This window comes from Sturnus vulgaris, chromosome 4 (assembly GCF_052056855.1).
Source record: "Sturnus vulgaris isolate bStuVul1 chromosome 4, bStuVul1.hap1, whole genome shotgun sequence".
In the NCBI taxonomy this organism is placed as follows: Eukaryota; Metazoa; Chordata; class Aves; order Passeriformes; family Sturnidae; genus Sturnus; species Sturnus vulgaris.
Window position 1 is genome coordinate 5093639 of NC_142246.1, and position 21899 is coordinate 5115537.

At 49.6% G+C, this 21899-nt stretch overlaps 1 protein-coding gene across 1 annotated transcript; it reads right to left on the reverse strand.

Annotated features, from left to right (window-relative positions):
* Positions 1-3432: 3432 nt before the first annotated feature.
* RPIA (ribose 5-phosphate isomerase A) lies at positions 3433-21526 on the reverse strand. The gene is made up of 9 exons (XM_014876203.2): positions 21329-21526; positions 15628-15688; positions 13513-13568; positions 9619-9678; positions 8693-8757; positions 8300-8368; positions 7652-7793; positions 7053-7152; positions 3433-4633 (listed from the first exon to the last, which is right to left on the reverse strand). The coding sequence occupies exons 1-9, from the start codon at positions 21509-21511 to the stop codon at positions 4536-4538; spliced, it is 834 nt and encodes a 277-aa protein (XP_014731689.2). The 5' UTR covers positions 21512-21526; the 3' UTR covers positions 3433-4535.
* Between the last annotated feature and the right edge of the window lie 373 nt (positions 21527-21899).

Below are 21899 nucleotides of genomic sequence, written 5' to 3' on the forward strand. Positions count from 1 at the left end.
GATTTTCAATTTCATTTGTCATTGCCAAATATATTACATTGGCATTAAACTGTACAGGTTATTAAATACTGATTACAAGAAGACAGCGTGCTGTGGCAGGCAAATAAAGCTTGCACGTTACTGAAATTAAGGCTTTGAAAATGTTTTAAGGGAATTAATGTTTAATTAGAGATTTTGATCTATAAGGCATTCTAGTAATAGCTTCAGTAGGAGATTACACAAACCTGTGAGACATTTATAAGTAGAAAGGATACTTGATGTAGTATTTTCTTTAATTAATCCTGCACTGGAAGGCCACCACAAGGGAATTTAGAGTTTGGTGCCCAATAAAAAAGATTATTCCAGTTAGCAGGCACTTCAGCTTCTGCGGGGTTTTTTTTTTTCATTATCAAATTCACGTGCACATATTTTTAACAATATGGCATGAGATGAACTTTGAATTTAGTGTGATTAAGAGTATTTCTAACTCAACATCCCCAAGTGAACTTGTATACTGAAGTGTTGGGAGCTTTGCAGATCTGAGGTGTTTGGCTTAATAGTCACTTTTTTCTTCTGCTGAATTTCATCTTTCTGTTACTGACTTCCAGAAACAACATAAATCATCAAAGGCATTTTGCTTTCCAACATGATTGATGGTTTCATCTTTCACTGAGATGTTGTTGTACAATGTCTTCTGTTTTCAGTAAAAAAATGGTTTATATAATTTCCTGTAGTCAAACCAAGTGACTGAGCCTTTATTGTTTTGCTCACTACATTTAATGTTGATGGTCTGACATGATTTTCACAAGGCTAGAAGTGTCATTAAGGAAGTGTAAGATGTGTTTGTGTTGGTAGGTGTAAAAATACACACAGAAAAGTCTCATGCTCTGAAAAAAAAAAAAACCTCCTGATCCCAGCTGCCAATGTTATGGAGTTACAGGGATGATAAAACTCCTGTTAAAGTTACTGGAAGGGGACATGAACAAACTTCACAAGTTTTCAGTACAAAAACCTGGCAGTTTTAGGTCTTTAAGTTCATCTTTAATCTGAAATGCATCACCTTTCTGCTTATGTACTGAGTGAAATAAAGCTGCAAAGACATTTTTGAGGATTCAAATGGCTCGGTAAGTTGGAAACACTTTGAAAATGAGGACATCTTTCCTTTTCCTCCTCCTTTCTTGATGCAGCTGGACCACAGAGAGTGTCATTACACAATTTTTTATTAAATCCACACAGTTAAAAAATGGATCTGGCTTTATGTTTGAAAGACATTAATACATATTACAGCTTACTAATATTCCTCACAGCTAATCTTTATCACTAGTTATGCTATGCTGATTTTCTCCTCATCACTTTAGCTGTAATTGTTTGGTTTAAAACCCAGAGCACACATCCTCTACGCTGCCTGCTTAATTATTTTCACCTCTTTTTATGCCATATTTCTCAGATCAGTAATTATGTCAGATCATAAACCCCATCCTACACTGACTATAATAACTTGACAAATAGTAATACTTTCTATATAACATGGAACAAGGTAAGTTGGTTAACAAAACACATAATTTCTTTCTACTTAGTTTAATTAATTTATCTTAATTATTTAACCTATTAACCACAGGTTAATTGAATCTGATGCACTCTCTTACTATACTTATATTCTTCTTTTTTTCTCCTGAATGGGACTAGTGTTTCATTACCTCTGTTGCTCATTAATTTTAGTGCTGCTGTTGCTCTTTCTTGAAACGTTTGTTTCCTCCAGGGCCAAGTTAATCCATAATTCAGTGCTAATGGTAAATCTCCGTGCATTACCCACCACACACAACCCAAAAGGCAACGGGGGCCAGGGCTGGATCACATCAGGTAACACAACCCACCGCAGAAATGCACCCTAAATAGCCACTACCACCCTGTCTTAGGTGTAAAAGGACACCTCCTCCCACCTGCTTTTGATAGCATTTTTTTCCCTATGCCATTTTCTAAAAATATATCCCTGCTTCTCATTCCAGGGTGCAAGGGAGCAGGGTGGGACAGAAGTGGCAGCCCATTTCTAAAAGCTTCTGAAAGCTCTTTTGAAAAGCACCTTGAAAAAATCAAAGCCCAGAGCAAATGCCACAGTGAAACCAGCCAAGGTGGTAAAATCAAATTCAACGAACTCGTTCTCAGGAGCAGCTGCACTGAAGTGACAGGGAGGTGCAGTGCCTGCCCTCAGGTGGAGATCTACCACAGCATGCTCACCTGTAAACAGTTACCTCTCCAAAAACGTCTGTAATAATGGTGATAGCCCAAAAAAGCAAGGACCAGGGACTGGAAATACCTCTGCTGCCTGTACACTTCACTTTCTTCTAACATGCTTGTGGCAAGGCAGCTGAGCAATCAGTGAGTGGGCTGTGCAGGTGACAGGGCAGAGCCAGGGCACAAAGCCACCCCAGGAGGGGATGAACTCCCTGCACCACACCTGAATGTGCTGGCAGATGAGGATGAGGATGGTCATGACAGATGAGGGAGCCTGGCAGCCTCCAAGTGAGAGGACATGACCATTCCCAAGAGCCCCTTAAGTCAAACCCCATCTACTAACAGCAAATGTGAGCTGGAGGAGCTTGCACAAGGATTCAGACACTAAATTTTCTCCAGGGATTTGAATTCCACACAGACATTTTAATTCCAGCTGTGTGGTACAGTGCACACCGTGCCCATAACCCACAGCCCAAGACCCACTCACAGTCCCACCCCAGCAGGGGAATCAGCTGCCACAGCCCCCAGGGGATCTACCCCGGCACCCAGAGCAGCTCAGCAATCAGACCTGCCCATCCTCAGGCTAAGGAGCCCCTGCTAAACACAAAGCTGAATGAGATCACAGCTGGTCCAGGGCCAGAAAGTAATGGTGCAGTAATGGGTTTATTGGCTTTTTGAGAAGGAGCTGTTTGATTTCAGACAGAGGAGAGTCAACAGCAGCATTCACTCCTGCTAATCTCATTTCCAGCAGCACGCTGAGTGAGAAGGCACTTGGGCACAAAGCTGTGCTCGATTGCTCTCTGTTTATCCAGGATTACATTAGGAGCCCAAGAGCATCTGAAAACAGCCCCTAGACAGAGCTAGGGCTTTGCAAATGGCTTCTGCAACACCAGACTTCTAGGAAAAGAAATCCCAGTGTTTCCAGCAAGCTGCTGGCAGTTTGGTCAGTGCAAGAGCTGGATTTACTGCAGAGGTTTTAGATGTGCAAATTGAAGACAGTGTCTGTTGAGGAAAGTACTGCAGATAACAAGTGTTGACCAGATAATTTGGTTCATTTTAAATAATTCATTTACCTTAAGCAAAAATAAATCAAATGTAGAAGGGTGGATTTAGCCAGGGTGAGGGATTCTTGCAAGGGGGGAGTTAGCAGAAGTTGGTCTGACCACAATCTGCCCCATTATCCACAAAATAAGTTACTTTGAGAACAAAAATAGCACCAAGTCTGGTACAACAGCTTTTTATTTCAGTTTCTAAAACACAAAGAAAGGGCTTGCATTTCGACATCAGAACCATGCAAAGCACCTATACACCAAAAATGAGATATTGAGCGAGTGTCTCTCTCCTGCTACACATAGAAAATTTAGGCAGGAAGACTCTGTTTTCCTGTGCGTTCTGCTTTATCCTTCCACAAATCAACCAGCTATGAGGGGTGATCATCAACCTTCATTCCTAACCAAATCATTTGCCACTGAACACTACTCCATAATGCCCTAAGCTGCTAAAATATGCTCCTGTAAACTTCATCAAGCACCCAGTTCTGCTCTTGGTCTACAAGGACAAAGTCCCAAACATCTCCAGCTACAGGACAGACATATTCAGAGGTACTGAATTAAATGAGAGCAGAGTTTGGCTCAAAGGATGAATGTCTCCTCCATACAGAACCCAGAAAAGGCCCTTTTTAGTGTCCCAGAGAGGGGGATGTAAAGACCACCCTAGGCTTAGAGAATTGTCATGTGCACAGAGGACAACCAGACATCCTGAACTATTAAAAAACAGTGGTATAGAAAAATAAAAGGCATAAAATACTGAACCAAAAAGGTTCCAAATAAGGCATCAGCAGGTCCCAACTGGATGTGCTCCTGTTACATACATCACCCTCCTAGCCAGGATAGTTAGGAAGGAAGGATTGGGATTGTACTTCTGACCGCCATCATTAATCACTATGAGCAACCAGAAGGGTTCAAGTTCTCTTTGAAAAAAAGAAAAGAAAAAAAAAAAAAACAACCTCCAAACACAAAACCAGGGAGTAATGTTTTTGGTAAGTATTTCTTAGAAAAGAAAATAAAAATGTTAAAGCAATTCGTTGAAACGACTCATTAAAAAAAGACGACATTCCTGTAAAGTAAAAATATATATATATAAATAGAATCTATTTTTTTCTGTTTGTTTGTTCATTTGTTATTGGTTTTTTTTTTAAAAAAAAAACATTCAGCATCACGTCAGCGGATTCTGATGGGCTTTCCCACGGGTCTCCTGCGACAGCCGCTGCTCCTTAAGGCAAAACATCGGGGTTGGCACTGAGCTGACAGCTGAGTGAGTCCCTGTCAGCAGGGCTGCTTCTCCCTGACGCTGACAGAGCCGTCCTCCATCCCAAAATACACCATCTCGGCCATGTCGATGAACAGCCCCGTCTCCACCACGCCTGCAGGACGAGAGGTCGCTGGTTAGTGACAGAGCCACCCCTGTGTGTGTTGCAGTGTGTTTCTGGTTAATGGGATGTTCTGCCCAAGTTAATGATACAGTCCAGATTATACCCTCCCACCCACCTTATCAATCCATCCTGAATTACCTGTCAATCCTACCTTGTGCCAAACCCCTGCTTGGAATTCCCCTTGGGAAATCCCCCAAAACCTCCAGGTCTCATTAGTCCATGTGACCCAGTTTCCCTCCCTGCCTCCCTCATTGGACAATGGTTTTGTGAACCTTGCCTTTACTCCTCCCCAGAATTTCTCCAATTTGCTGATGATTTGTACCCTCCCCCTGAACCTCCCCCATATTTCAACTGTTGCACCCTTGCGTTTTTGTCTTTGGTCCCCGCATTCCCCAGAGTAATAAATCCTCTTTATCCTATGCAAAAGACTTTCCCCTCCTCCTTGCCTCCTCAGAGCACAAACTGACAGCAAAACAGCCCTAGAGAAATTGTGGCTCTAGCCACATTCAGGTCATCTGCTCCCAGGGAGTGACCCACTGCGGGCACATAGTGGCAAAGTGAGCACAACTCCAGCCATTTTGTCACTCGTGTCCTCTGCTCTGCCTGTGGTTTTGCTCGTTAAAAAGCACCAGTGCCTCCATCAGAGGTCTGGAGAAGTGTCCAACCTCTATCAGCCACACATGGAGCTTCTGGGAAGTCTTTTCCATGCAGCCACTCGCAGCAAAAACTCTCCAGAGACTGAGAAACAGCTCCCAAAGCTCTGGTGACATTCACGCTGCCCTAGTCACCACAAACACAATCACAAGAAAAGCATTTTCTGCCATCTGATGACCCGTGGGAGCAAGAGGAAGCTACACACCCACAGGACTGGGGATCACTCCTTTTGCCTTTAAACTCACCTGAAAGACTATCCTGTAAGAGATCACCTGGCTAACACTTGTTCAAATGTTAAGACTTGGCAGCTCCAGTGCTATCTCTGCAATTTGTAGCCCATTTGTAAATGTATTTTTGATTGCATTTAATTATGGGGTGCTCCTAACTTCAGAGTGATCACTGAGATACAGCCAGAGGCCAGGAAGGTGGATGGAAATGGAGGACAAGGGCTACCACAAGCATAAGGTGGCCAAAACCCTTCTACCAGTACTACATTTAAGCTTTAACAGTGGCACATTTAGGCTCATCCACTTCTGGGTAGGGAAGAAGATCTTCTTCCCTTAGCAGGTCCATTTCTGAGCAGAAAACAGTGCTGAGACCACACCCACAGGATGGAACAGGTCTCATTATTTACTATTCCTTTCTCAATCAAAATGAAATGCAGGGAAGAAGCTCCTGCTGGGCAGAGGAACCAGGCACTGTCTGCCTCTTGCACAGACAGAGCTCTAATGATAGAGATTTGTGCAGCCATGGGCAGCAACGGGACCAGGATATGATGGAGCAATGCACCAGGGGCAGCCCAGACCAGCAGTGGTCACCAGTGATCCCTTCCAATGACAACAATCCCGTGATTCTGTGATGAGCACTACTGAGGGAAGCAAAACCACTGACCAGAAACAACTAGAAGTTCCTGGCCACTCTTCACCCAGCCTACACCCACAGCCTCTGCCTGCTCTGGTGTTTGAATTGTGGAGCCAGGACAATGTATGGCTGCTTTGTGGGGATGCTGGCGTTTGTGCAGCAAGATCCCAACCTGTTCCTGCACGTTCTGGCAACACATAAGCAGTCTGAAGGCAGCTGTGTGAAGGCAGGACTTCAGGGACAGACTTTGCCACGATAACCATAAAGACATCCAGATACTGCTTCCCCGAAGTTCAGAGTGTGCCAGTGCCCCTGGGCAGGCCTGGGTGGCCCAGAGGCAGCTCTTGCCTGGGCAGCTGGTCTCATGCAAGGCAGGAGTCCTTGCAAAGAGGCTGTTTTGTTTGCAAACAGAGCACTCAGCCACTGCTGTTCGAGCCCAGCAAGAGCTTGGGTACACTTTATCCTCACAGCAAGGCCAGCAGGGAGGGCTTCCCAATGGGAATGGCATGCAGAGCTGCCAGCAGCTCCTGGAAAATAGCATAGCACAGTGCAAACCCTCCCTCCAGAGTGCACTGGGGTTTCCACTAAAAGTCCCTCTCTAAATGGGCACAAGGAGAGGAAGGAAGAGGACAGGACTGTTGTGCCTAATGGGAAACAGTGTCAACATCAACCAGCATCACTCCAGGTTTTCATGGAATAGCCACATGTGCACAATTGAACCTATTGAGCTGACTGGTCTCTTGAGTAGAAACAGATGCAGGGACCTGCAGGAGGGCAGTAAATACACACACACATTTCTTCATATCCAGAAAAGAGCTGCCACAGTCCAGGTTACTTATCCCACACCAAGCCTCAGCCAGCTTTTGTGATTTTTAAAAAAAGTCACAATTATTACCTGGTATCATTTTTATAGCGGTGTTCACTTCACGCCACTCATGAATCTTGTCAAATTTCCAGTCCAGGATGAAGTTCCCATTGTCTGTCACCACAGGGCCCTGGAAGCAAACCCAGTTGTCATGGCATGAGCCCTGTGTCTCCTGATCCCAGCCAGGAATTGTCACAGCCCTCCTTGGGACCAGCTGTCCCCACTGCAGTGCTTTAGAGTCATTATTCGAGCAAACTGAGGCCGTCCACACAATAAACCTGCCAGCGAAATCATCACCCCCAACTTGAGACCCTCTTTGGCAGCTCAGACTGCCCTGCAGCCCCCCCAACACCCCCAGAGCAGCAGGCCAGACCCAGGCTGGCAATCCCTCTGCTCCCTGCCCAGGGATGCTGCTTGAGGAGTCATAACCAGAGAGGCTTTCAACGAGCAGCCTGAACACCTAACTACATCATTCAGTCACCGAAGTAAAATAAGGAGCAATTACACAAGATGTCACCTGTGGGACTGAAAGCCCAGATTTCACTAGATGAAGGGCCAGACCTCTGGTCCTCCCTTTGCCCACGTTCAGGTGTTTCCTCAGGGGAAGCAGGGCTGACAGGGACACTCACTGCTTTGTTAACAGCCATCCGCAGCTCCACGACACCGCCGAATTTTTTGGTCAGGGCTCTGGTGACAGGCACATAAGCCATGGGGATGACCTCGATGGGAACTCCCTTCTTCCACTGCTCCCCAAGCCTGTCAGATTTTTTCCTGAGGGCACAGTTTGAGGTGGGATTAGTGTTGGACATTGCACTGCTGACACCATTGACATCACCCCAAGCCCTTTGCAAACCCCTTAGGCACAAGGCACAGTAAGACACAGGGTCAGCCATGTCTGCCCTGGTGCAGCAAGAGCCAGTTCCATGCATGATGCTCTATCCACTCACAAGTCCTGTTTTGACATGTTTTGGACAAGCAGAACAGGAGTTGTTTTTCCCACAGCCCCATGGCTGGAAAATTTATCCCATGCTGACAATCATTGAGCTCAGAGAGCAGAACTGCCACTTCCCCACAAGCTCTGCTGACTCCCTAGCAGGCCTGCTGAGTTGAAAATTAAGAAAAAAAGATAAATTGAATTGCTGAAATACTGGGAGCCAGGCTCATTTCCACCCATTCCTGCTCTCCTGTAACCATTAGAATGACAATAATGGCCTAACACAGCACCATCTGAAACCTCCCATGGAGGAGAAAGGTATCATGAACAGTAATATCTTCACCTGTAATCAGCAATAACAATGAAGCACTTTGCAAATCCTGCAACTATCTTCTCCTGTGTCAAGCAGCCACTGCAAGAGAGAAAAAATAAAAACAAAACCAGAAAACATCAGTCTGCTCCCCACTGTGCCTAATGGCCCTGAAGCCCAGTCCCCTGCAATATGTTCTTGCTGGTTTTGGTGCTGGTTTTACCCCACACCTTCTCCCCAGCCCTCACTTTGTGCCCCTTGTCCCTGGCAGCCTTGGCCAGGAGCCATCTCCCCCTGTGGGTGCACACACAGCCCTGCACAGGATCCTCTCCAGCCCCCTCCAGAGACACCCACAGCCACACAGGGATGCTCAGAGCCCTCCCCACCAACGCTGGGACAGACACACAGATGGACAGCAAGGCTCACCCGCCACCTTTGATAAGGTTGAGGTCAGAGTCCACCTCATCTGCTCCATCAATGGCAACATCAAGCTGTGGGAAGAAGAGAAAATTGATGTGGAAACTCCTCCTGTGCAGCATCCAGGCCCTGCTCCTGCTGCAGCTCCGGGGCTGGAGCGTCCCAAATATCACAAATGTCACCAGAGCTGGACCACCTTGGTGCCAGCCTGACCAGAGACAAGTGTCTGATGGGCCACCCAAGGATATCCTGAGACCACCCAAGCCCCTCTAAAAACCACAGGCATGTAAGAGGAAGAGAAACCCAAACTAAGAGCTGGCCTGCAAGGCACATCTCTTTAGCCTCTGGGGTTGTTTAAGACCAGTGTGCAAGATTTTCCCAAGAAAAATCTTTGACAGTTCAGCAATATCCCTGTCTCAAGCCTCATCTTGGAAGAGATGCCAAGCACCTGGAGGCAACACAACCCAGCAGCCTTCATGCCATCTAAAGGGACAAGAACTAAGACAGAACTCGGGGGAAAAATAAGCTAAACTTGTTAAAATCATAGAATTATTAAGGTTAGGAAAGACCTCTAAGATCATTGAGTCCAACCATTCAACAAACCCTGCCAGGTCCCCACTAAACCATGTCCCTAAGCATCAAATCTACATGTTTTTTGAACACTTCCACAGATGCTGATTGCACTACTGCCCTGTTCCAGTGCTTAACCAACCTTTCAGTGAAGAAATGTTTCCTAATGTCCAATCTGAACCTCCTGTGGCACAACTTGAGGCCGTTTTCTGAGGCTGTTTCCTGTCCTAACTTGAGTTCTCACTCATGTTCTGCATTGGCTGCCCAAACTCAGCCTCAGGGGAGGACTAAGGAGCCTGGATGCTTTCTGAAGGACCAGGTGAGAGGAAAGCCAGGTGAGGTCTCATCTCCATGGTCCCACTTACCTCTGGATTTCGGTCCAAGTCACTCAGTGTTAAGCCATTCTGCAGGATCAACTGACGAGCCTGTGCACCAAGAAGACAACAAACATCATTTACCAGTGGGAGGAAAGGAAAACAAACTCTTAGTATCATTCCCTGGCTGCAGCAAGGATGGAACCTCCCTGGGAGAGCTCCACTGCTCCACTCTGACCTCATGGAGAGGCTGCAACAGGAACACACAGCAAGGAGAAAATTAAGTTTCCACACCAGAGAAGTTTAATCAAGAGAAAATCCTGCTGCTGATTTGAATTAAAATGCTCAGGTGGTGCAACAGGACTCTTGGGTTTGGGTGTCTCCATACTACATAGCAGGAGGCCTCATCAGTTTGGTGGGAATCACTTATATCTAAGCACTAAAACAGATATGGAATTTTTAACTCCTATGTTGTTTCAGCTTGGACATCATTCTTCCTCACAGCCATCCAGCCCTTCTTATCTCCAGCTAAAAAATGAAACCAAGAAAACAAAATATTTAGACAACAGCGATGTGGAACTAACAGAGGAAATATTTTTCATGTTGGAAATAAGCTAAAAAGTAAACAACAAACTCACAACTCGTGGGAGAAGTGTGGGAAGCTGCTGAAACAGCTGCTTGGTGGCGCTGATCTATACTTCCTGCAGAGGCTGTGTTTCCCTCTAGTGGCAACACAACACAAGGAACTCAGAGCTGCCCTTGGCTCAGTCCCTCAGCTTAAACAGGGAATCACTGAATTGTTTAGCCAGGTTTACTAACATCAAGTCCAGCCCTTAACCCAGCACTGTCCAGGCCACCACTAAACCGTGTCCCCAAGTGCCACATGTACATGGCTTTTACATCCCTCCAGGGATGGTGACTACACCACTGCCCTGGGCAGCCTGTTCAGTGTTTGATCTTCCCAGTGAAGAAATTTTCCCTAATATCCAATCTAAACCTCCCCTGGCACAACCTGGGGCCATTTCCTCTTCTCCTGGTATTTGTTACTTGAGAGAAGAGACCAAATCCCACCTGGCTGCCCTCTCCTGTCAGGGAGTTGTGGAGAGTGAGAAGGTCCCCCCTGGGATTCCTTTTCTCAGCTCCCTCAGCTGCTCCTCATCTCACCTGTGCTCCAGACCCTTCCCCAGCTCCACCCCCTTCTCTGGACACGCTCCAACCCCTCAGTGCCTTTCTTGTCATGAGGGACAAAACTGAGCACAGGATTCAAGGTGTGGCCTCACCAGTGCTCAGTACAGAAGGACAATTCCTGCCCTGGTCCTGCTGGTCACACTATTGCTGACACAGGCCAGGTGCCCCTGGCTCCCTTGGCCACCTGGGCACATCTTTGATCATGTTCAGTCACTCACCAGCATCCCCAGGGCCTTTTCCTCTGGGCCACTTTCCACCCTCTCTGCCCCAGCCTGGAGTTCTGCAGGAGGTTGTTGTGGCCCAAGTGCAGACCCAGAACCTGTCTTTGTTGAACCTCAGACCATTGGCCTTGGTCTGTCCATCCATCATCCATCCATCCATCCATCCATCCATCCATCCATCCATCCATCATCCATCCATCCATCCTGTCCAGATCCCCTGTAGAGCCCTCCAGCAGATCAACACTCCCATCCAACTTGGTGTCATCTGCAGAATCTCTAACTGTTTGAATTTTCTATGTTACAAATCATCATTTGAGTGAGATTCCCTCCTTGCACAGACTCTCTTCAAGTCCAAACTTGCTACCATGCTGCAGCTAGACCAAGAAACTCCAGTTCAATAGCCTGGATCAGCTGATTCCCCTGAATTCTACCCACTATAACACTAGCAAAGTGCATCAGTCACAGGTGCTGGCATCCCAGAAACATTAGAATTAGCAGGTGGCACTCCTGGCAACGAGATATGATTTGAATAGTTTATCATGGCATTTCATAGCATGCAGTTTTAACACCCATGGGCTGTGGGTCCCTAAGGACTCACTAAATGAAAGGAATCAAAATCAGTGGATTGGCATTCATCACATGGTGTCCACAAAAGGAGATTTCAGGGATCTGGGGAATTGAAAGCATTGAAAAACACTGTGCTGCACATGCAGGTCAGACCCTGAACAGGCTTAGAGTCAGCAGTGTGGCAGCGACGTGGCTTGGCTCTCTCCAGGCTCTGCTTGCAAGGCGATGGGAGCAGTGGGAATCAAAAGCAGAGCTCCCATAACTGAGGGCACAGTGGTGGAAACTGCACAGCACTGGCCAGGAGCAGTCCCATCCGTGCTCCCAGCACACGTCCCGGTGAGGAGAGACAACACAAACGCCAGGGCACAGGTACTTACCCTGCTCTAGCTTTACTGATGCTGGTGGATTAATGACCTGACAACAGGGAAGGGAGGATATAAAAGCCCATTGAAACCAACTCTTCCTTGCCAGTGACCTCAGGAAGCCATCTACACCTGTACATAGTGAAAATAAAATGCTGTTTTGCTGACCTGGGAACTCTCCACTCAGAATTGGTTGAGGTCTAAGGGACTGCAAGAGAGACAAGGCAGCCCCGTGTTGGGAATTTTGGCTCCTGCAGGTGTACAATCTCTCCCCTTTAACAGCAACTTTTTGTTTTACTGGTATGAAACTCTCTGGTATTAAATGAACTGTGACAACATTTCAATGCAGGACAGGCTCCAGCCCACTCACTACAAGAGCTTCATCAATATATTCTTTAAGAACTAATGACTGAACTCAGAGCACTCCTCCTAGATTAAAACGGGACATGGCATTTCAGGGTGGCAATCATTTGAGACAGATCCAAGACAAACTCTCACTACAGTCTACATTAGCAACACAAGTACTGATATAGATTATTTTTTTTTCCACTTTCTGGCCTTTGCAGCACCTTGCATTATACCCCACTTGTTTGGAACAGCTGGGAAGAGAGAGCCCTGTAACCCCCACACCTGAACAACTGCAGGGTAAGAGGATGTTAGGTTTTCCTAAGATTTTAGGATAATTGAGGTTGGTCTCTATCCAACCTCCAGGTCAAAGCAGGGTCAACTCCCAGGCTGCTCAGGGCTGTACACACCCAGTCCCTGAAAACCTCACAGGACAGGTTCTGCCACACTTTCTGACTGCACTCATGGTGACAAAAAGTGCAGTCCCCAGGCCCACACCAGGACCACGAAAAGGACACATGCCCAATTCCTTGACTGGGGTATTGCCACCCAGCCTTGAAGACCCCTCGTGTGGTCCCCACCATGTCACCTCTACCTGCCCAAAAGGAGGTTCCCACCTCAGGGAACAGAGGCAAAGAGACCAAACCCAGTTGCCAAAGGGATGGGAGATGCTCAGAAGCTTCCCCAGCAGATCTGTATTCCTTCATCCAGCCAGGCTCTTTCTCTCTCCCTCCAGTCCTCTCAACATCTAATTGGTATGAACCAACTCCTGCAAAGGCTGCACAGCAAACAAGAGGTTAAGCCACTTTCTCTTCTGCAATTTCTTATCAAATCCAGCTGATGCATTTGAAGTTCCTGCTGAAAACACAAGAGCTTGCTATTCTTTACAGCTGTCAGGGCTGATACAGACTCAAAGGAGACAAAGTGTCTCCAGTGAGCTTTGAACTATGAGTCTGGTTCACCACTAAGCAGCATTTTCCTGCAAATGGGATCCAGAGGAAGCCACACACCAACCCTGACACAACCAGACTTACCACACTGGCTCCAAATACACCTCCCAGCCCTGAGCTCACGTTAGGATAACACAGCACCATCACCTTCTTTGTCGGGTCTTTCTGTAGGCTGCACCACGACTGCTTTCACTTTTGGTTCATTCACAGCACTGTGAACCAGAGAGAGGCAAGGTGGCCTCCCACAGCCCAGGGGGAGATCCCCTGCAGGAGTGTTTGGATTGGCAGGAAGCACAGAAGGAAAGCACTCACCTGAAAGGATGTAGGGATGCAGACAATTGTCAGGTTCTCCTCCTTAACTCGCTCAGCTGCAGGAAAAAAGCAGAAGCCTTGGTTTGTTCATTGCACAAGGCAAAAACACAGCAACTTTCACTTTAAGAAACCTCAGTTCAGTGCAGCCCCTCTGATTCACTGCAATTACTTGCTTGGCTTGCAAATAACTCAGTCACGCTCAAAATGCAAACAGGTGCCCCCCTCCATAGGCTGAGGCTCAGTTTCAACAGTCAGAAATGTTGAAACACCCACTCTGGCCCAGCCCAAGCTACCATGAGCCATTAACCTTTATGTCTCCAGCAGCAAAGGAGCCCCATCAGCAAATCCTCACCTGGGAAATCAGCCCCATCCCCTCTCTCACTCCATTAGACAGGTTTTTGCTGCTCTCCATGTAAACACAGAGCACCAGCAGCTGTCTGAAAGGCTTGCTGGCTTGTTGCCCTGGGGACATCACATTAATTTATTATAGAACATTTAAATATATAGCAGGGAAAGAACTAATAAAGTACAGTATTCCATTAAATGGAAGAAAATATTTCCTCCCCAGGCTAACCTCAAATGACTAAAATCTATTACTAAGATATCATTATGGACAAAATGTTATTTTAGTAATTACAATACCCAGGAACAAGCCAACAGGCCAAGAGTCAGCAAGAGCTCGAGCACAAGAGCTCGAGCACACAAGCTACGTGCTCTAAGGTAATGCTGCTGCTGGAAGGATTGAGCATGCAATACAGGAGGCTGGATGTTGTTACAAGCCACATCCCAGTTCTAAAGCAATCAGGAGACATGAAAAGCCAGAATTTGCAGCCTGGAACAGCCACTCCTCTTCAAATACAATAGCCATTTATTTAGAGACTGATTCTTTGCTCAAGGAGGGAGTGGTTGCAGTTCTGAGCCAAGCCCAGAAGGCTGAACAGCAGCTCCCAGACAATGAAGTGCATCACACACACAGAGTGGAGAAATGGTGACAAGGGGCAGCCCCAGCCCTGCTGTGTCCCTGCACAGTGAAGGGCTGGGCTGTGCTCAGAACTCAGCCTGCTCTGGGCTGCAGGACAGCTCTGCCCAAGGGATCTGAAGATCACCAGGGGACTCCCCAGACAGGCAAAGCCACCCAGGTGGGACACACTGAACTGTGCTGCCCAGGGAAGTGGTGGAATCTTCACAGCTGGAAGTGTGGATGTAACACTTGGGAGTATGGTGTGGTGGTGAACACAGCGGTGCTGCATTGTATTTGAGGATCTTGGAGGTGTTTTCCAACCTTAATGATTCTGTGGTTCCCCTTCTGTATCCAAGGAAGACCCCCAAGAACAACAGGGCTGATCCTGCACTCCCAACCCACCATGGCCCCCACAGCTGCTCTGCATCCAAGGACATCCAAAGTTCAGCACCTCCACAAGCAGATCTAGGGCTGAGAGTGCCCTGCAAAGGAACTTTAATTTAAACCTCTGCACCCTCTGTAATGAGCCATGACAGTAATTACCCTCATACTCACTTTGCAAAACTGCATTTGCCTCACTTGAATATTTTGCTGAAATTTTCTGAATCACACCCTGAGCAAACACCTGCACCTGGAGCAAGCAGGTAAACCTGACTGCAGGGTACATAAATAAAATAAATGCAGCAGGATTTCACATTCCTCATTTTCATTACACCTCAGCAGGGCCCTTGGTGTGAATCGTGTGTATGTGGGGAGCAAAACGAGCCACAGGCAAACGAGTCAGAGGAAGCAGAGCAGCTGCATGGCCCTGAGCCACACAGCAAGTCAGCACTGGGCAAAGCTGGGCAAAGCTGGAACCAGACCAAGGAGTTCAGCTCCAGTTTTGTGGTGGGTGCCAGTGCAGAGCTTTTCCTGGCTGTGTGGAGAGAACAGGTGGCAAATCATTACCTCTTCAGGACTCTCAGGCAATAAATTTGGAGCCCAACGCCCAGTTTTAACCTTCAGCTTCAAGCAGGACACAGCAGCCAGTGAACAGACCCAAGGCATCAGCTCTAAGTCAGCACACAGGTGATTTAGGGTGTTTTTCAAGTAGTTGAAGCAGATGGAAAAGGAGACTTTTTGTGGTGGGAGGCACAGGAAGGAGAGCATCCTACCTAATCGTTGCACGGCGTGTACAATCGTGGATCCGCTCCCGATCCCAAGAACTTGATTGTTCTGCAAATCAAAGAGAGACACAGGAAAGCTGTTACTGCAGGCTCCAGACTGTCCACTTTCCCCAGTGAAACTGGCATTGTAAACACATGCAGGACAGGCCTTGTCCAGGGATGCACGTGGACACAGCATCTCAGCACTCTGCAGGCAAGGGAGGGAACACACTGTGCCAGCGAGGGCACGGCCATGGTCTGTGGCCAAGGGATTTTAATCAACTCTCCCTCTCATTAAAGGACATGTGCTTGCTAATTACCAGCACAGTCCGATCTCAGGGTGTTCAATGCACACTCACTGGTGGTTGCTGGCATTCCATGAAAGCTCTCCTGCCGGAAAGCTGTGAATTTCAGACAATACCACAGAGGAAGAAGGGGAAACAACCTCAAGATAAAATCTCCCAAGAAAGCCACACAGTAAAAGGCTGGGTTTGCTGCCAACCATATCATTAGTAAACAGCACAGATGCACCAGCAGCCAAAGCAGAGAGCACAGCAGCTGTTCCTGTGAATAATAAAAAATGTTTTCCAAAACAGCATGTAAAGCTGCCTATAGGAGAGTCCAGCAAAACTTGGAAGGTGGGTGAGCCTGGCAGCATGTGGTGAAGAGGATGACATTTTAACCACAGCTCCATCCTGGCCTTTCTCTGCGTATTGCCTGGTTTAAGAAGGATCACTGCCCTGTGATCCGTAGCACAGATTCACTCCTAAAAGGTGCTGCAGGCTGAGGGTGGGTGGGGGCACTTCTGTTACTTCTGCAAGAAATGTTCTCTGCCACGTCAGTCTCTGTTTATTATCAACTGTTTCCCACTCTCTGTAAGTGACCTGCAGCCTTCTGCACTTCCCATTTTCAGTCTACTTTGTTTTGTTTGGATGGGATCCAAAGCTTAAATTCACTTAAAGAGGCCCAGTATCACCACAGAGACTTCAGATGAGGAAGACATGAAGACAACCAGAGATGCAGGCACAGAGCTGTTGTGCATTATCTCTTGGACATTAGACAGATCTGGAGCTCTTTCCTCATGTGCAGCATATCCAGAGTTCGGCAGCTGTGGAAAAAGCCACACCTGCAGCACTTCAACCAGCTAAAATCTTGCTGTCACAAAAATTTACCTGGAAAGGTGGAGTTCAAGACAGGTCAGACTCCCCTAGGATTAGTCATTTCTCTTGCTTCTACAACTTAAAAGCTTAAAGAAAACAGAAGTTCTCCAAAACCAGAGGTCAAAATCAGTTTCCATCCCAGCCCTCACTAACCACCGTGACTCTGCAAAAGCTGGGCAGAGCAACAGGTCACTGCTGCACACCTGCAACGGGGCCAGCAGAAACACAACAGCTCCTGAGGCTCTCAGTGTCACCCACCCAGCAGAGCCAAGCAAGGCCAGCCAAGGAAGGGGCAAGCAAAGCTGTGCAGAGGCTGGCAGGACATGGGCAGTACCAGTGTTCCCAAAAGACTTGTTTTGACCTGGGGAGAGGCAGTTTCTTCTCTTTGCCCTCATTTCTGTAGGGTGGGACAGCTTCTTGGAGTAGCTGGGTACCCTAAAGGGATGGGGAAAGCCTCAGCATTGGCGACTCCACTGTAAGGAAGCAGGAAGAGCTCACAAGGGTCCCAGCCCCTGCCTTACCGTGACTCCCACCTCTCCCACTTCAGCTCCAATCCCAACCAGACCAGGGGCAAAACCAACCACAAAACATTCACTTTTAAAAAACAGGGGCAGGGCAAACACTGGTGAGAAGCAGAACACTGAGGAGCAGCACCTCATGCAAAAAAATCTGTATTTCAAGTTGTTTACCAAAAGCCCACCAAACAAAACCAAGGCACTGAGCCACAGCACAGCTGAGGACACACATATGGGTGAAGTGGGCAGCGACCACAGCATTTTCTCAGCCAACCCAAGGGCCTAAAGACACTGCCCAGCACTACAGAAGCCAACAAGGCAACACACATGGAACAGTATCAGCAGCACACAGGCACTGGACAGTCCAACCTCAGATTCCAAGGTCAGAGAAGAAAGAGCTCCAGCTAAAAGCAGTGGATAAATACAGAGCAAAGCCCAGAGTTTGCTCAGTGCTCTCTGGGGCAGCAGGACATAGGGCAGTACCTGTATTTTCATTTCTAGCAGAGGCCCGCCTTCAGAGGCGTTGTATAAACACAAAGCCAGCTCTCCCCAAGCAGCTTACAGCTCTAAAGCCCCAAGCCCTGTGCCAGCCTCACTCCCCCAAGCTGTCACAGCCCCACAGCCCACGGCCTCTGAGGTTGGTCATCCCAGTGTCCCCTCCAGAACTGGGGAACTCTGCTCCTGCAGCTGTCCAGGGACAAGCACTGTGAGTAAATACACCAATCTAGTTTTAATAAAAAAAAAAAAAAAAAGGAAAAAAAACCACCACCAACAGAGAAACAAGTTTTCCTCTCCTAATCCCCCCTCCCACACTCAGGTTTACATCTGCCACAGAAGGAGCTGCTGTCCTGGCAAGGCAGGGATGGGTGAGAAGGTGGAGGCCAAAGAGCCTCATTCAGTACCAGTCCCAAGCTTCCAGTGCCAAAAATTTATGGCAGAGTTAAGTAAGAGAGATTTGTCCAGCAGAATCAAACCCTGGTGTTTCCCACACGTCCCTGCTGTGCAAAGGAAGCCGTAGCTTTGCTTTGAGATAATGTAGCTCCCTCCTGAGAGCTCTCATTAATAAACACAAACATATCCATTACAAACAGCAGCTGCCCCCTGGCAGTGCAAACTGACAGCTGAGACCATCCAGCTCCTGGGCAGTGACTCTGAGCTCCTTCTCCACCAGCTCTCGAAGCCAGCTTGCACAAGCATTGGGGCATTACCCCAGACACTGCCTAGTTTACTTAACCTGCATCACAAGCTGGACATTGAACTTTAATGTTCAGTTGGGACACAGCCAAAAACATTATCCTAACTTTCCTGGCCATAAAACAGCACAAAGGCCAACTATTTCACTATAAAAGTCCAAAAGTACTGGTTTTACCCCAAATGAAAGGAGCCCTCATTTATGATAACTCACAGCAACAGTGGTGTCTTGGCTCCATGCCTTATGAGACGACTCCTTCCTCCCACGACCCCTCAATGTACAATTTTGGGCGTTCCTTGGCTAAGAAGGGTGATTTTTATGCAACTGCCAGATCCCCCAGGCTCCCCCATCTCACAGACTGATCACTTTTGATGGTGTTGGCCTGGCAGGGGCTGGGTCTCACACAGCATGTGGCTGTGCTCTCTCAGGAAGGTACAGACTGCTCCAAGGAAGGAAGAGGGCTGCAGAACAAGCTTAACTTTCATGGGACATAAGAGAAGCCATCAGCAACTGAACCCAGCAAGGAGGGAGCAGGAAGGAAGAGCGATTTTTTTCTTCTCCCCTAACTGCTAATATCTACTCTCTTAGCAGCAGCTCCTCAACGATTTCACCACTGCTATTGCGAAAGGGCTGGCACAGAAACTGAGATAAAGCCCTGTGTGATTGTAACCGTTGATCTTCCAAACCAGGCTGTGCCAAACTTCAGGCAGCTCCAGCCCTATCTGACATTCAAGGGGCTGATTCAAGCCCCTGGCTGCATTTCCCTCCCTGCAGAGGACAAGACAGAAGCCCCTGGTCAGGGGTTGTTGTTCCTTGCTTGGGTGCTCAGAAATGGTGTGCAGCAGTAGCACATCCTGGACTTGGAGAAAGGAGCAGGACGTGGCATTAGCCTGAACTCCCACCACAGCCCAGCTCACAGGAGGGTGCACAGTGAAAGTTGGGAGGTGGGACATTACCCCAAATTCAGCACACACAGTGCTGAGCTGGATCAAGCATGAAGCTGCTGCCAGGGAGGCACACACTGGGGAAAGAAAAGCAATTTTCTCCTTTCACCTCAGCTAAAGGGAGCGGGGTCCAAAGCGAAGGAGAAAGAGGCTCTGCAGGACCCATCCGTGCACCCCAGGGTCCCTCTTTGCACCCAGGACTGCTCATGCTATGGGGGGGGGGGTATGGGTGCCCCCCACTGCATCCATGGACCTCAGGGCTGCTCTGTGCACTGCAGGAGTTCGTGCCACCTGAAGCTCATTCACGCTCTGGAAGTTCAGTCCATTCCTTGGCCATTCCATACACTGGGGAGTCCCAGCACTCCACAGCCTGTCCCTGCAGCTGGAGCTGCCTCACACAGCCCTGGGTCTGTCCATGCACTCCTATGTTTTGTGGCCGCTCTGTGTTTTTGTGGGGTCCCCACACCCCAGAGTTGCTCTGTGCACCTCAGGGTCCATCCATGCTCCAGAGATTCTGTGTACCCCACGGCCCCTCTGTGCATTGCGGGGTCCCAGCACCCTAAAGCCTGTCCCTACACCCGGAGCCGCTCCATGAATCGCAGAGTCTACCCGTGCTCCAGGAGAGTCCGTGGCTGCTCCGTGCTTTGGGGTGTCCCCGCACCCCAGAATCGCTCCATGCATGCCAGGGTCCGTCCGTGCACCGGGGCACTCTGCACACCCTGTGGCTGTTTCGTGCTTTGGGGAGTCCCGGCACCCCAGAGCCACTCTGTGTGCGGGGGGATCCGTGCATCCCGGAGCCTGTCCGTGCACTGGGAAGCTCCGTGCACTTCATTGCCACTCCGTGTACTGGGAGTCCTGGCACCTCAGAGCTTGTCCCTGCAATCCAGAGACACTCCATGCACTAGAAAAACCCCGCGGCCGCTTTGTGGAGTCCCGACAACCCGGAGTCGCTCCGTGCACCTCACGGCCACTTGGTACATTCAGAGTCCGGCACCTCAGAGCCTGTCCCTGCGCCCGGAGCCGCTCCACGCACTCGGGACCCGTCCGTGGGTCTGGAGGCTCCGGGCACCACATGCCCGCTCCGTGCATTAGGGAGGTCTCTGCATCCCGGAGTTGCTCCGTGCACCCTGAGCTCCGTCCGAGCACTAGCGGGTCTCTGCACCCCGGAGTCGCTCCGTGCACTGGGGGACTGGGGGGTCCAGGCATCCCGGAGCCTGTCCCTGCACTCCGGGATCTGTCTATGCACTGGGGACTCCGTGCACTCCAGAGCGGCTCCATGTGCTGGGGAGCTCCGTGCACCCCAGAGCGGTTCCGTGTACGGCGGTGTCCCGGCACCCCGGAGCCGCTTCGTGCACTGGGGAGTGCCGGCAGCCCAGATCCTGTCCCGGCAGCCCAGATCCTCTCCCGGCACCCCGGAGCCGCGCCGTGTACGGAGATGTCCCGGAAGCCCAGAGCCGCTCTCTGTAGTGGAGTGTCCCGGCAGCCCAGGTCCTGTCCTGGCACCCCGGAGCGGTTCCGTGTACTGGAGTGTCCCAGCAGCCCAAAGCTTGTCCCGGCACTCTGGAGCGGCACCGTGCACTTGGATGTTCCGTGCACACTCCATGGCCACTGCATGCATTGGGGGACCCCAGCAAGCTGCAGCCACTCTGTACTTTGAGAAGTCCCTGCACCCTGGAGTTTCTCTGTGCTTTGGGAGGTCCCTGCACCCCGGAGTTTCTTAGTGCTTTGGGGGATCCCTGCACCCTGGAATTTCTCTGTGCTTTGGAAGGTCCCTGCAGCCCGGAGCCCCTCCGCTCACTCCGGGTCCGTCCGTGCTGCCGGAGGCTCCGCGCACCCCGCGCCGCTCCGCGCACCGGGGCTCCGAGCCCCCGCACCCCGCAGCACCCCGGGCTGTCTCACCTGGACGTGCTTGTCCACGGCAGCGAAGGCGGCCCGCTTCTTGGCCTCCTCTGCCATGGTGCCGCCGAGCCGCCCGCGGGAGAAGCCGCGCCGCGCCGCCGCCCGCCCCGTTCGGAGCCTCCCTGGCGGCCGGGCAGCCAGGGGCGTGCTGCGGAGCAGGGCGAGCCGGCCGGGGAGCCGCATGCCGGCGCGGCCCGCCCCCGGGGGGCTCTTCCTCACGGGCTGCAGGCCTGGGCCGTGCCGGCTCCTCTCCTCCTCCGCCTCCACCTCCTCCTCTTTCTCCTCCGCCGGGAGGCTGGGACTTGTAGTGCTGCGAGCGGGGAACTACAGCTCCCACAATGCCTGACAATCCCCGGAGCGACTTGTTGCATCGATGTATGTAGATATTAAAGTAGCGGGAGACCGAGTTTGCCAGGGCTGGAACAGTTCAGACATTTCCACAAAGAGCAGAGGGATCCAGAGTGTCCCACCGGGAAGTGCTGGGGAGGGAGGGAGGATGGCGGGGGAGCCCTTGCAGGGAGCAGGCAACGCACTGAGCTCGGGAACTTACTGTAACTCTGGCCAGGCTTCC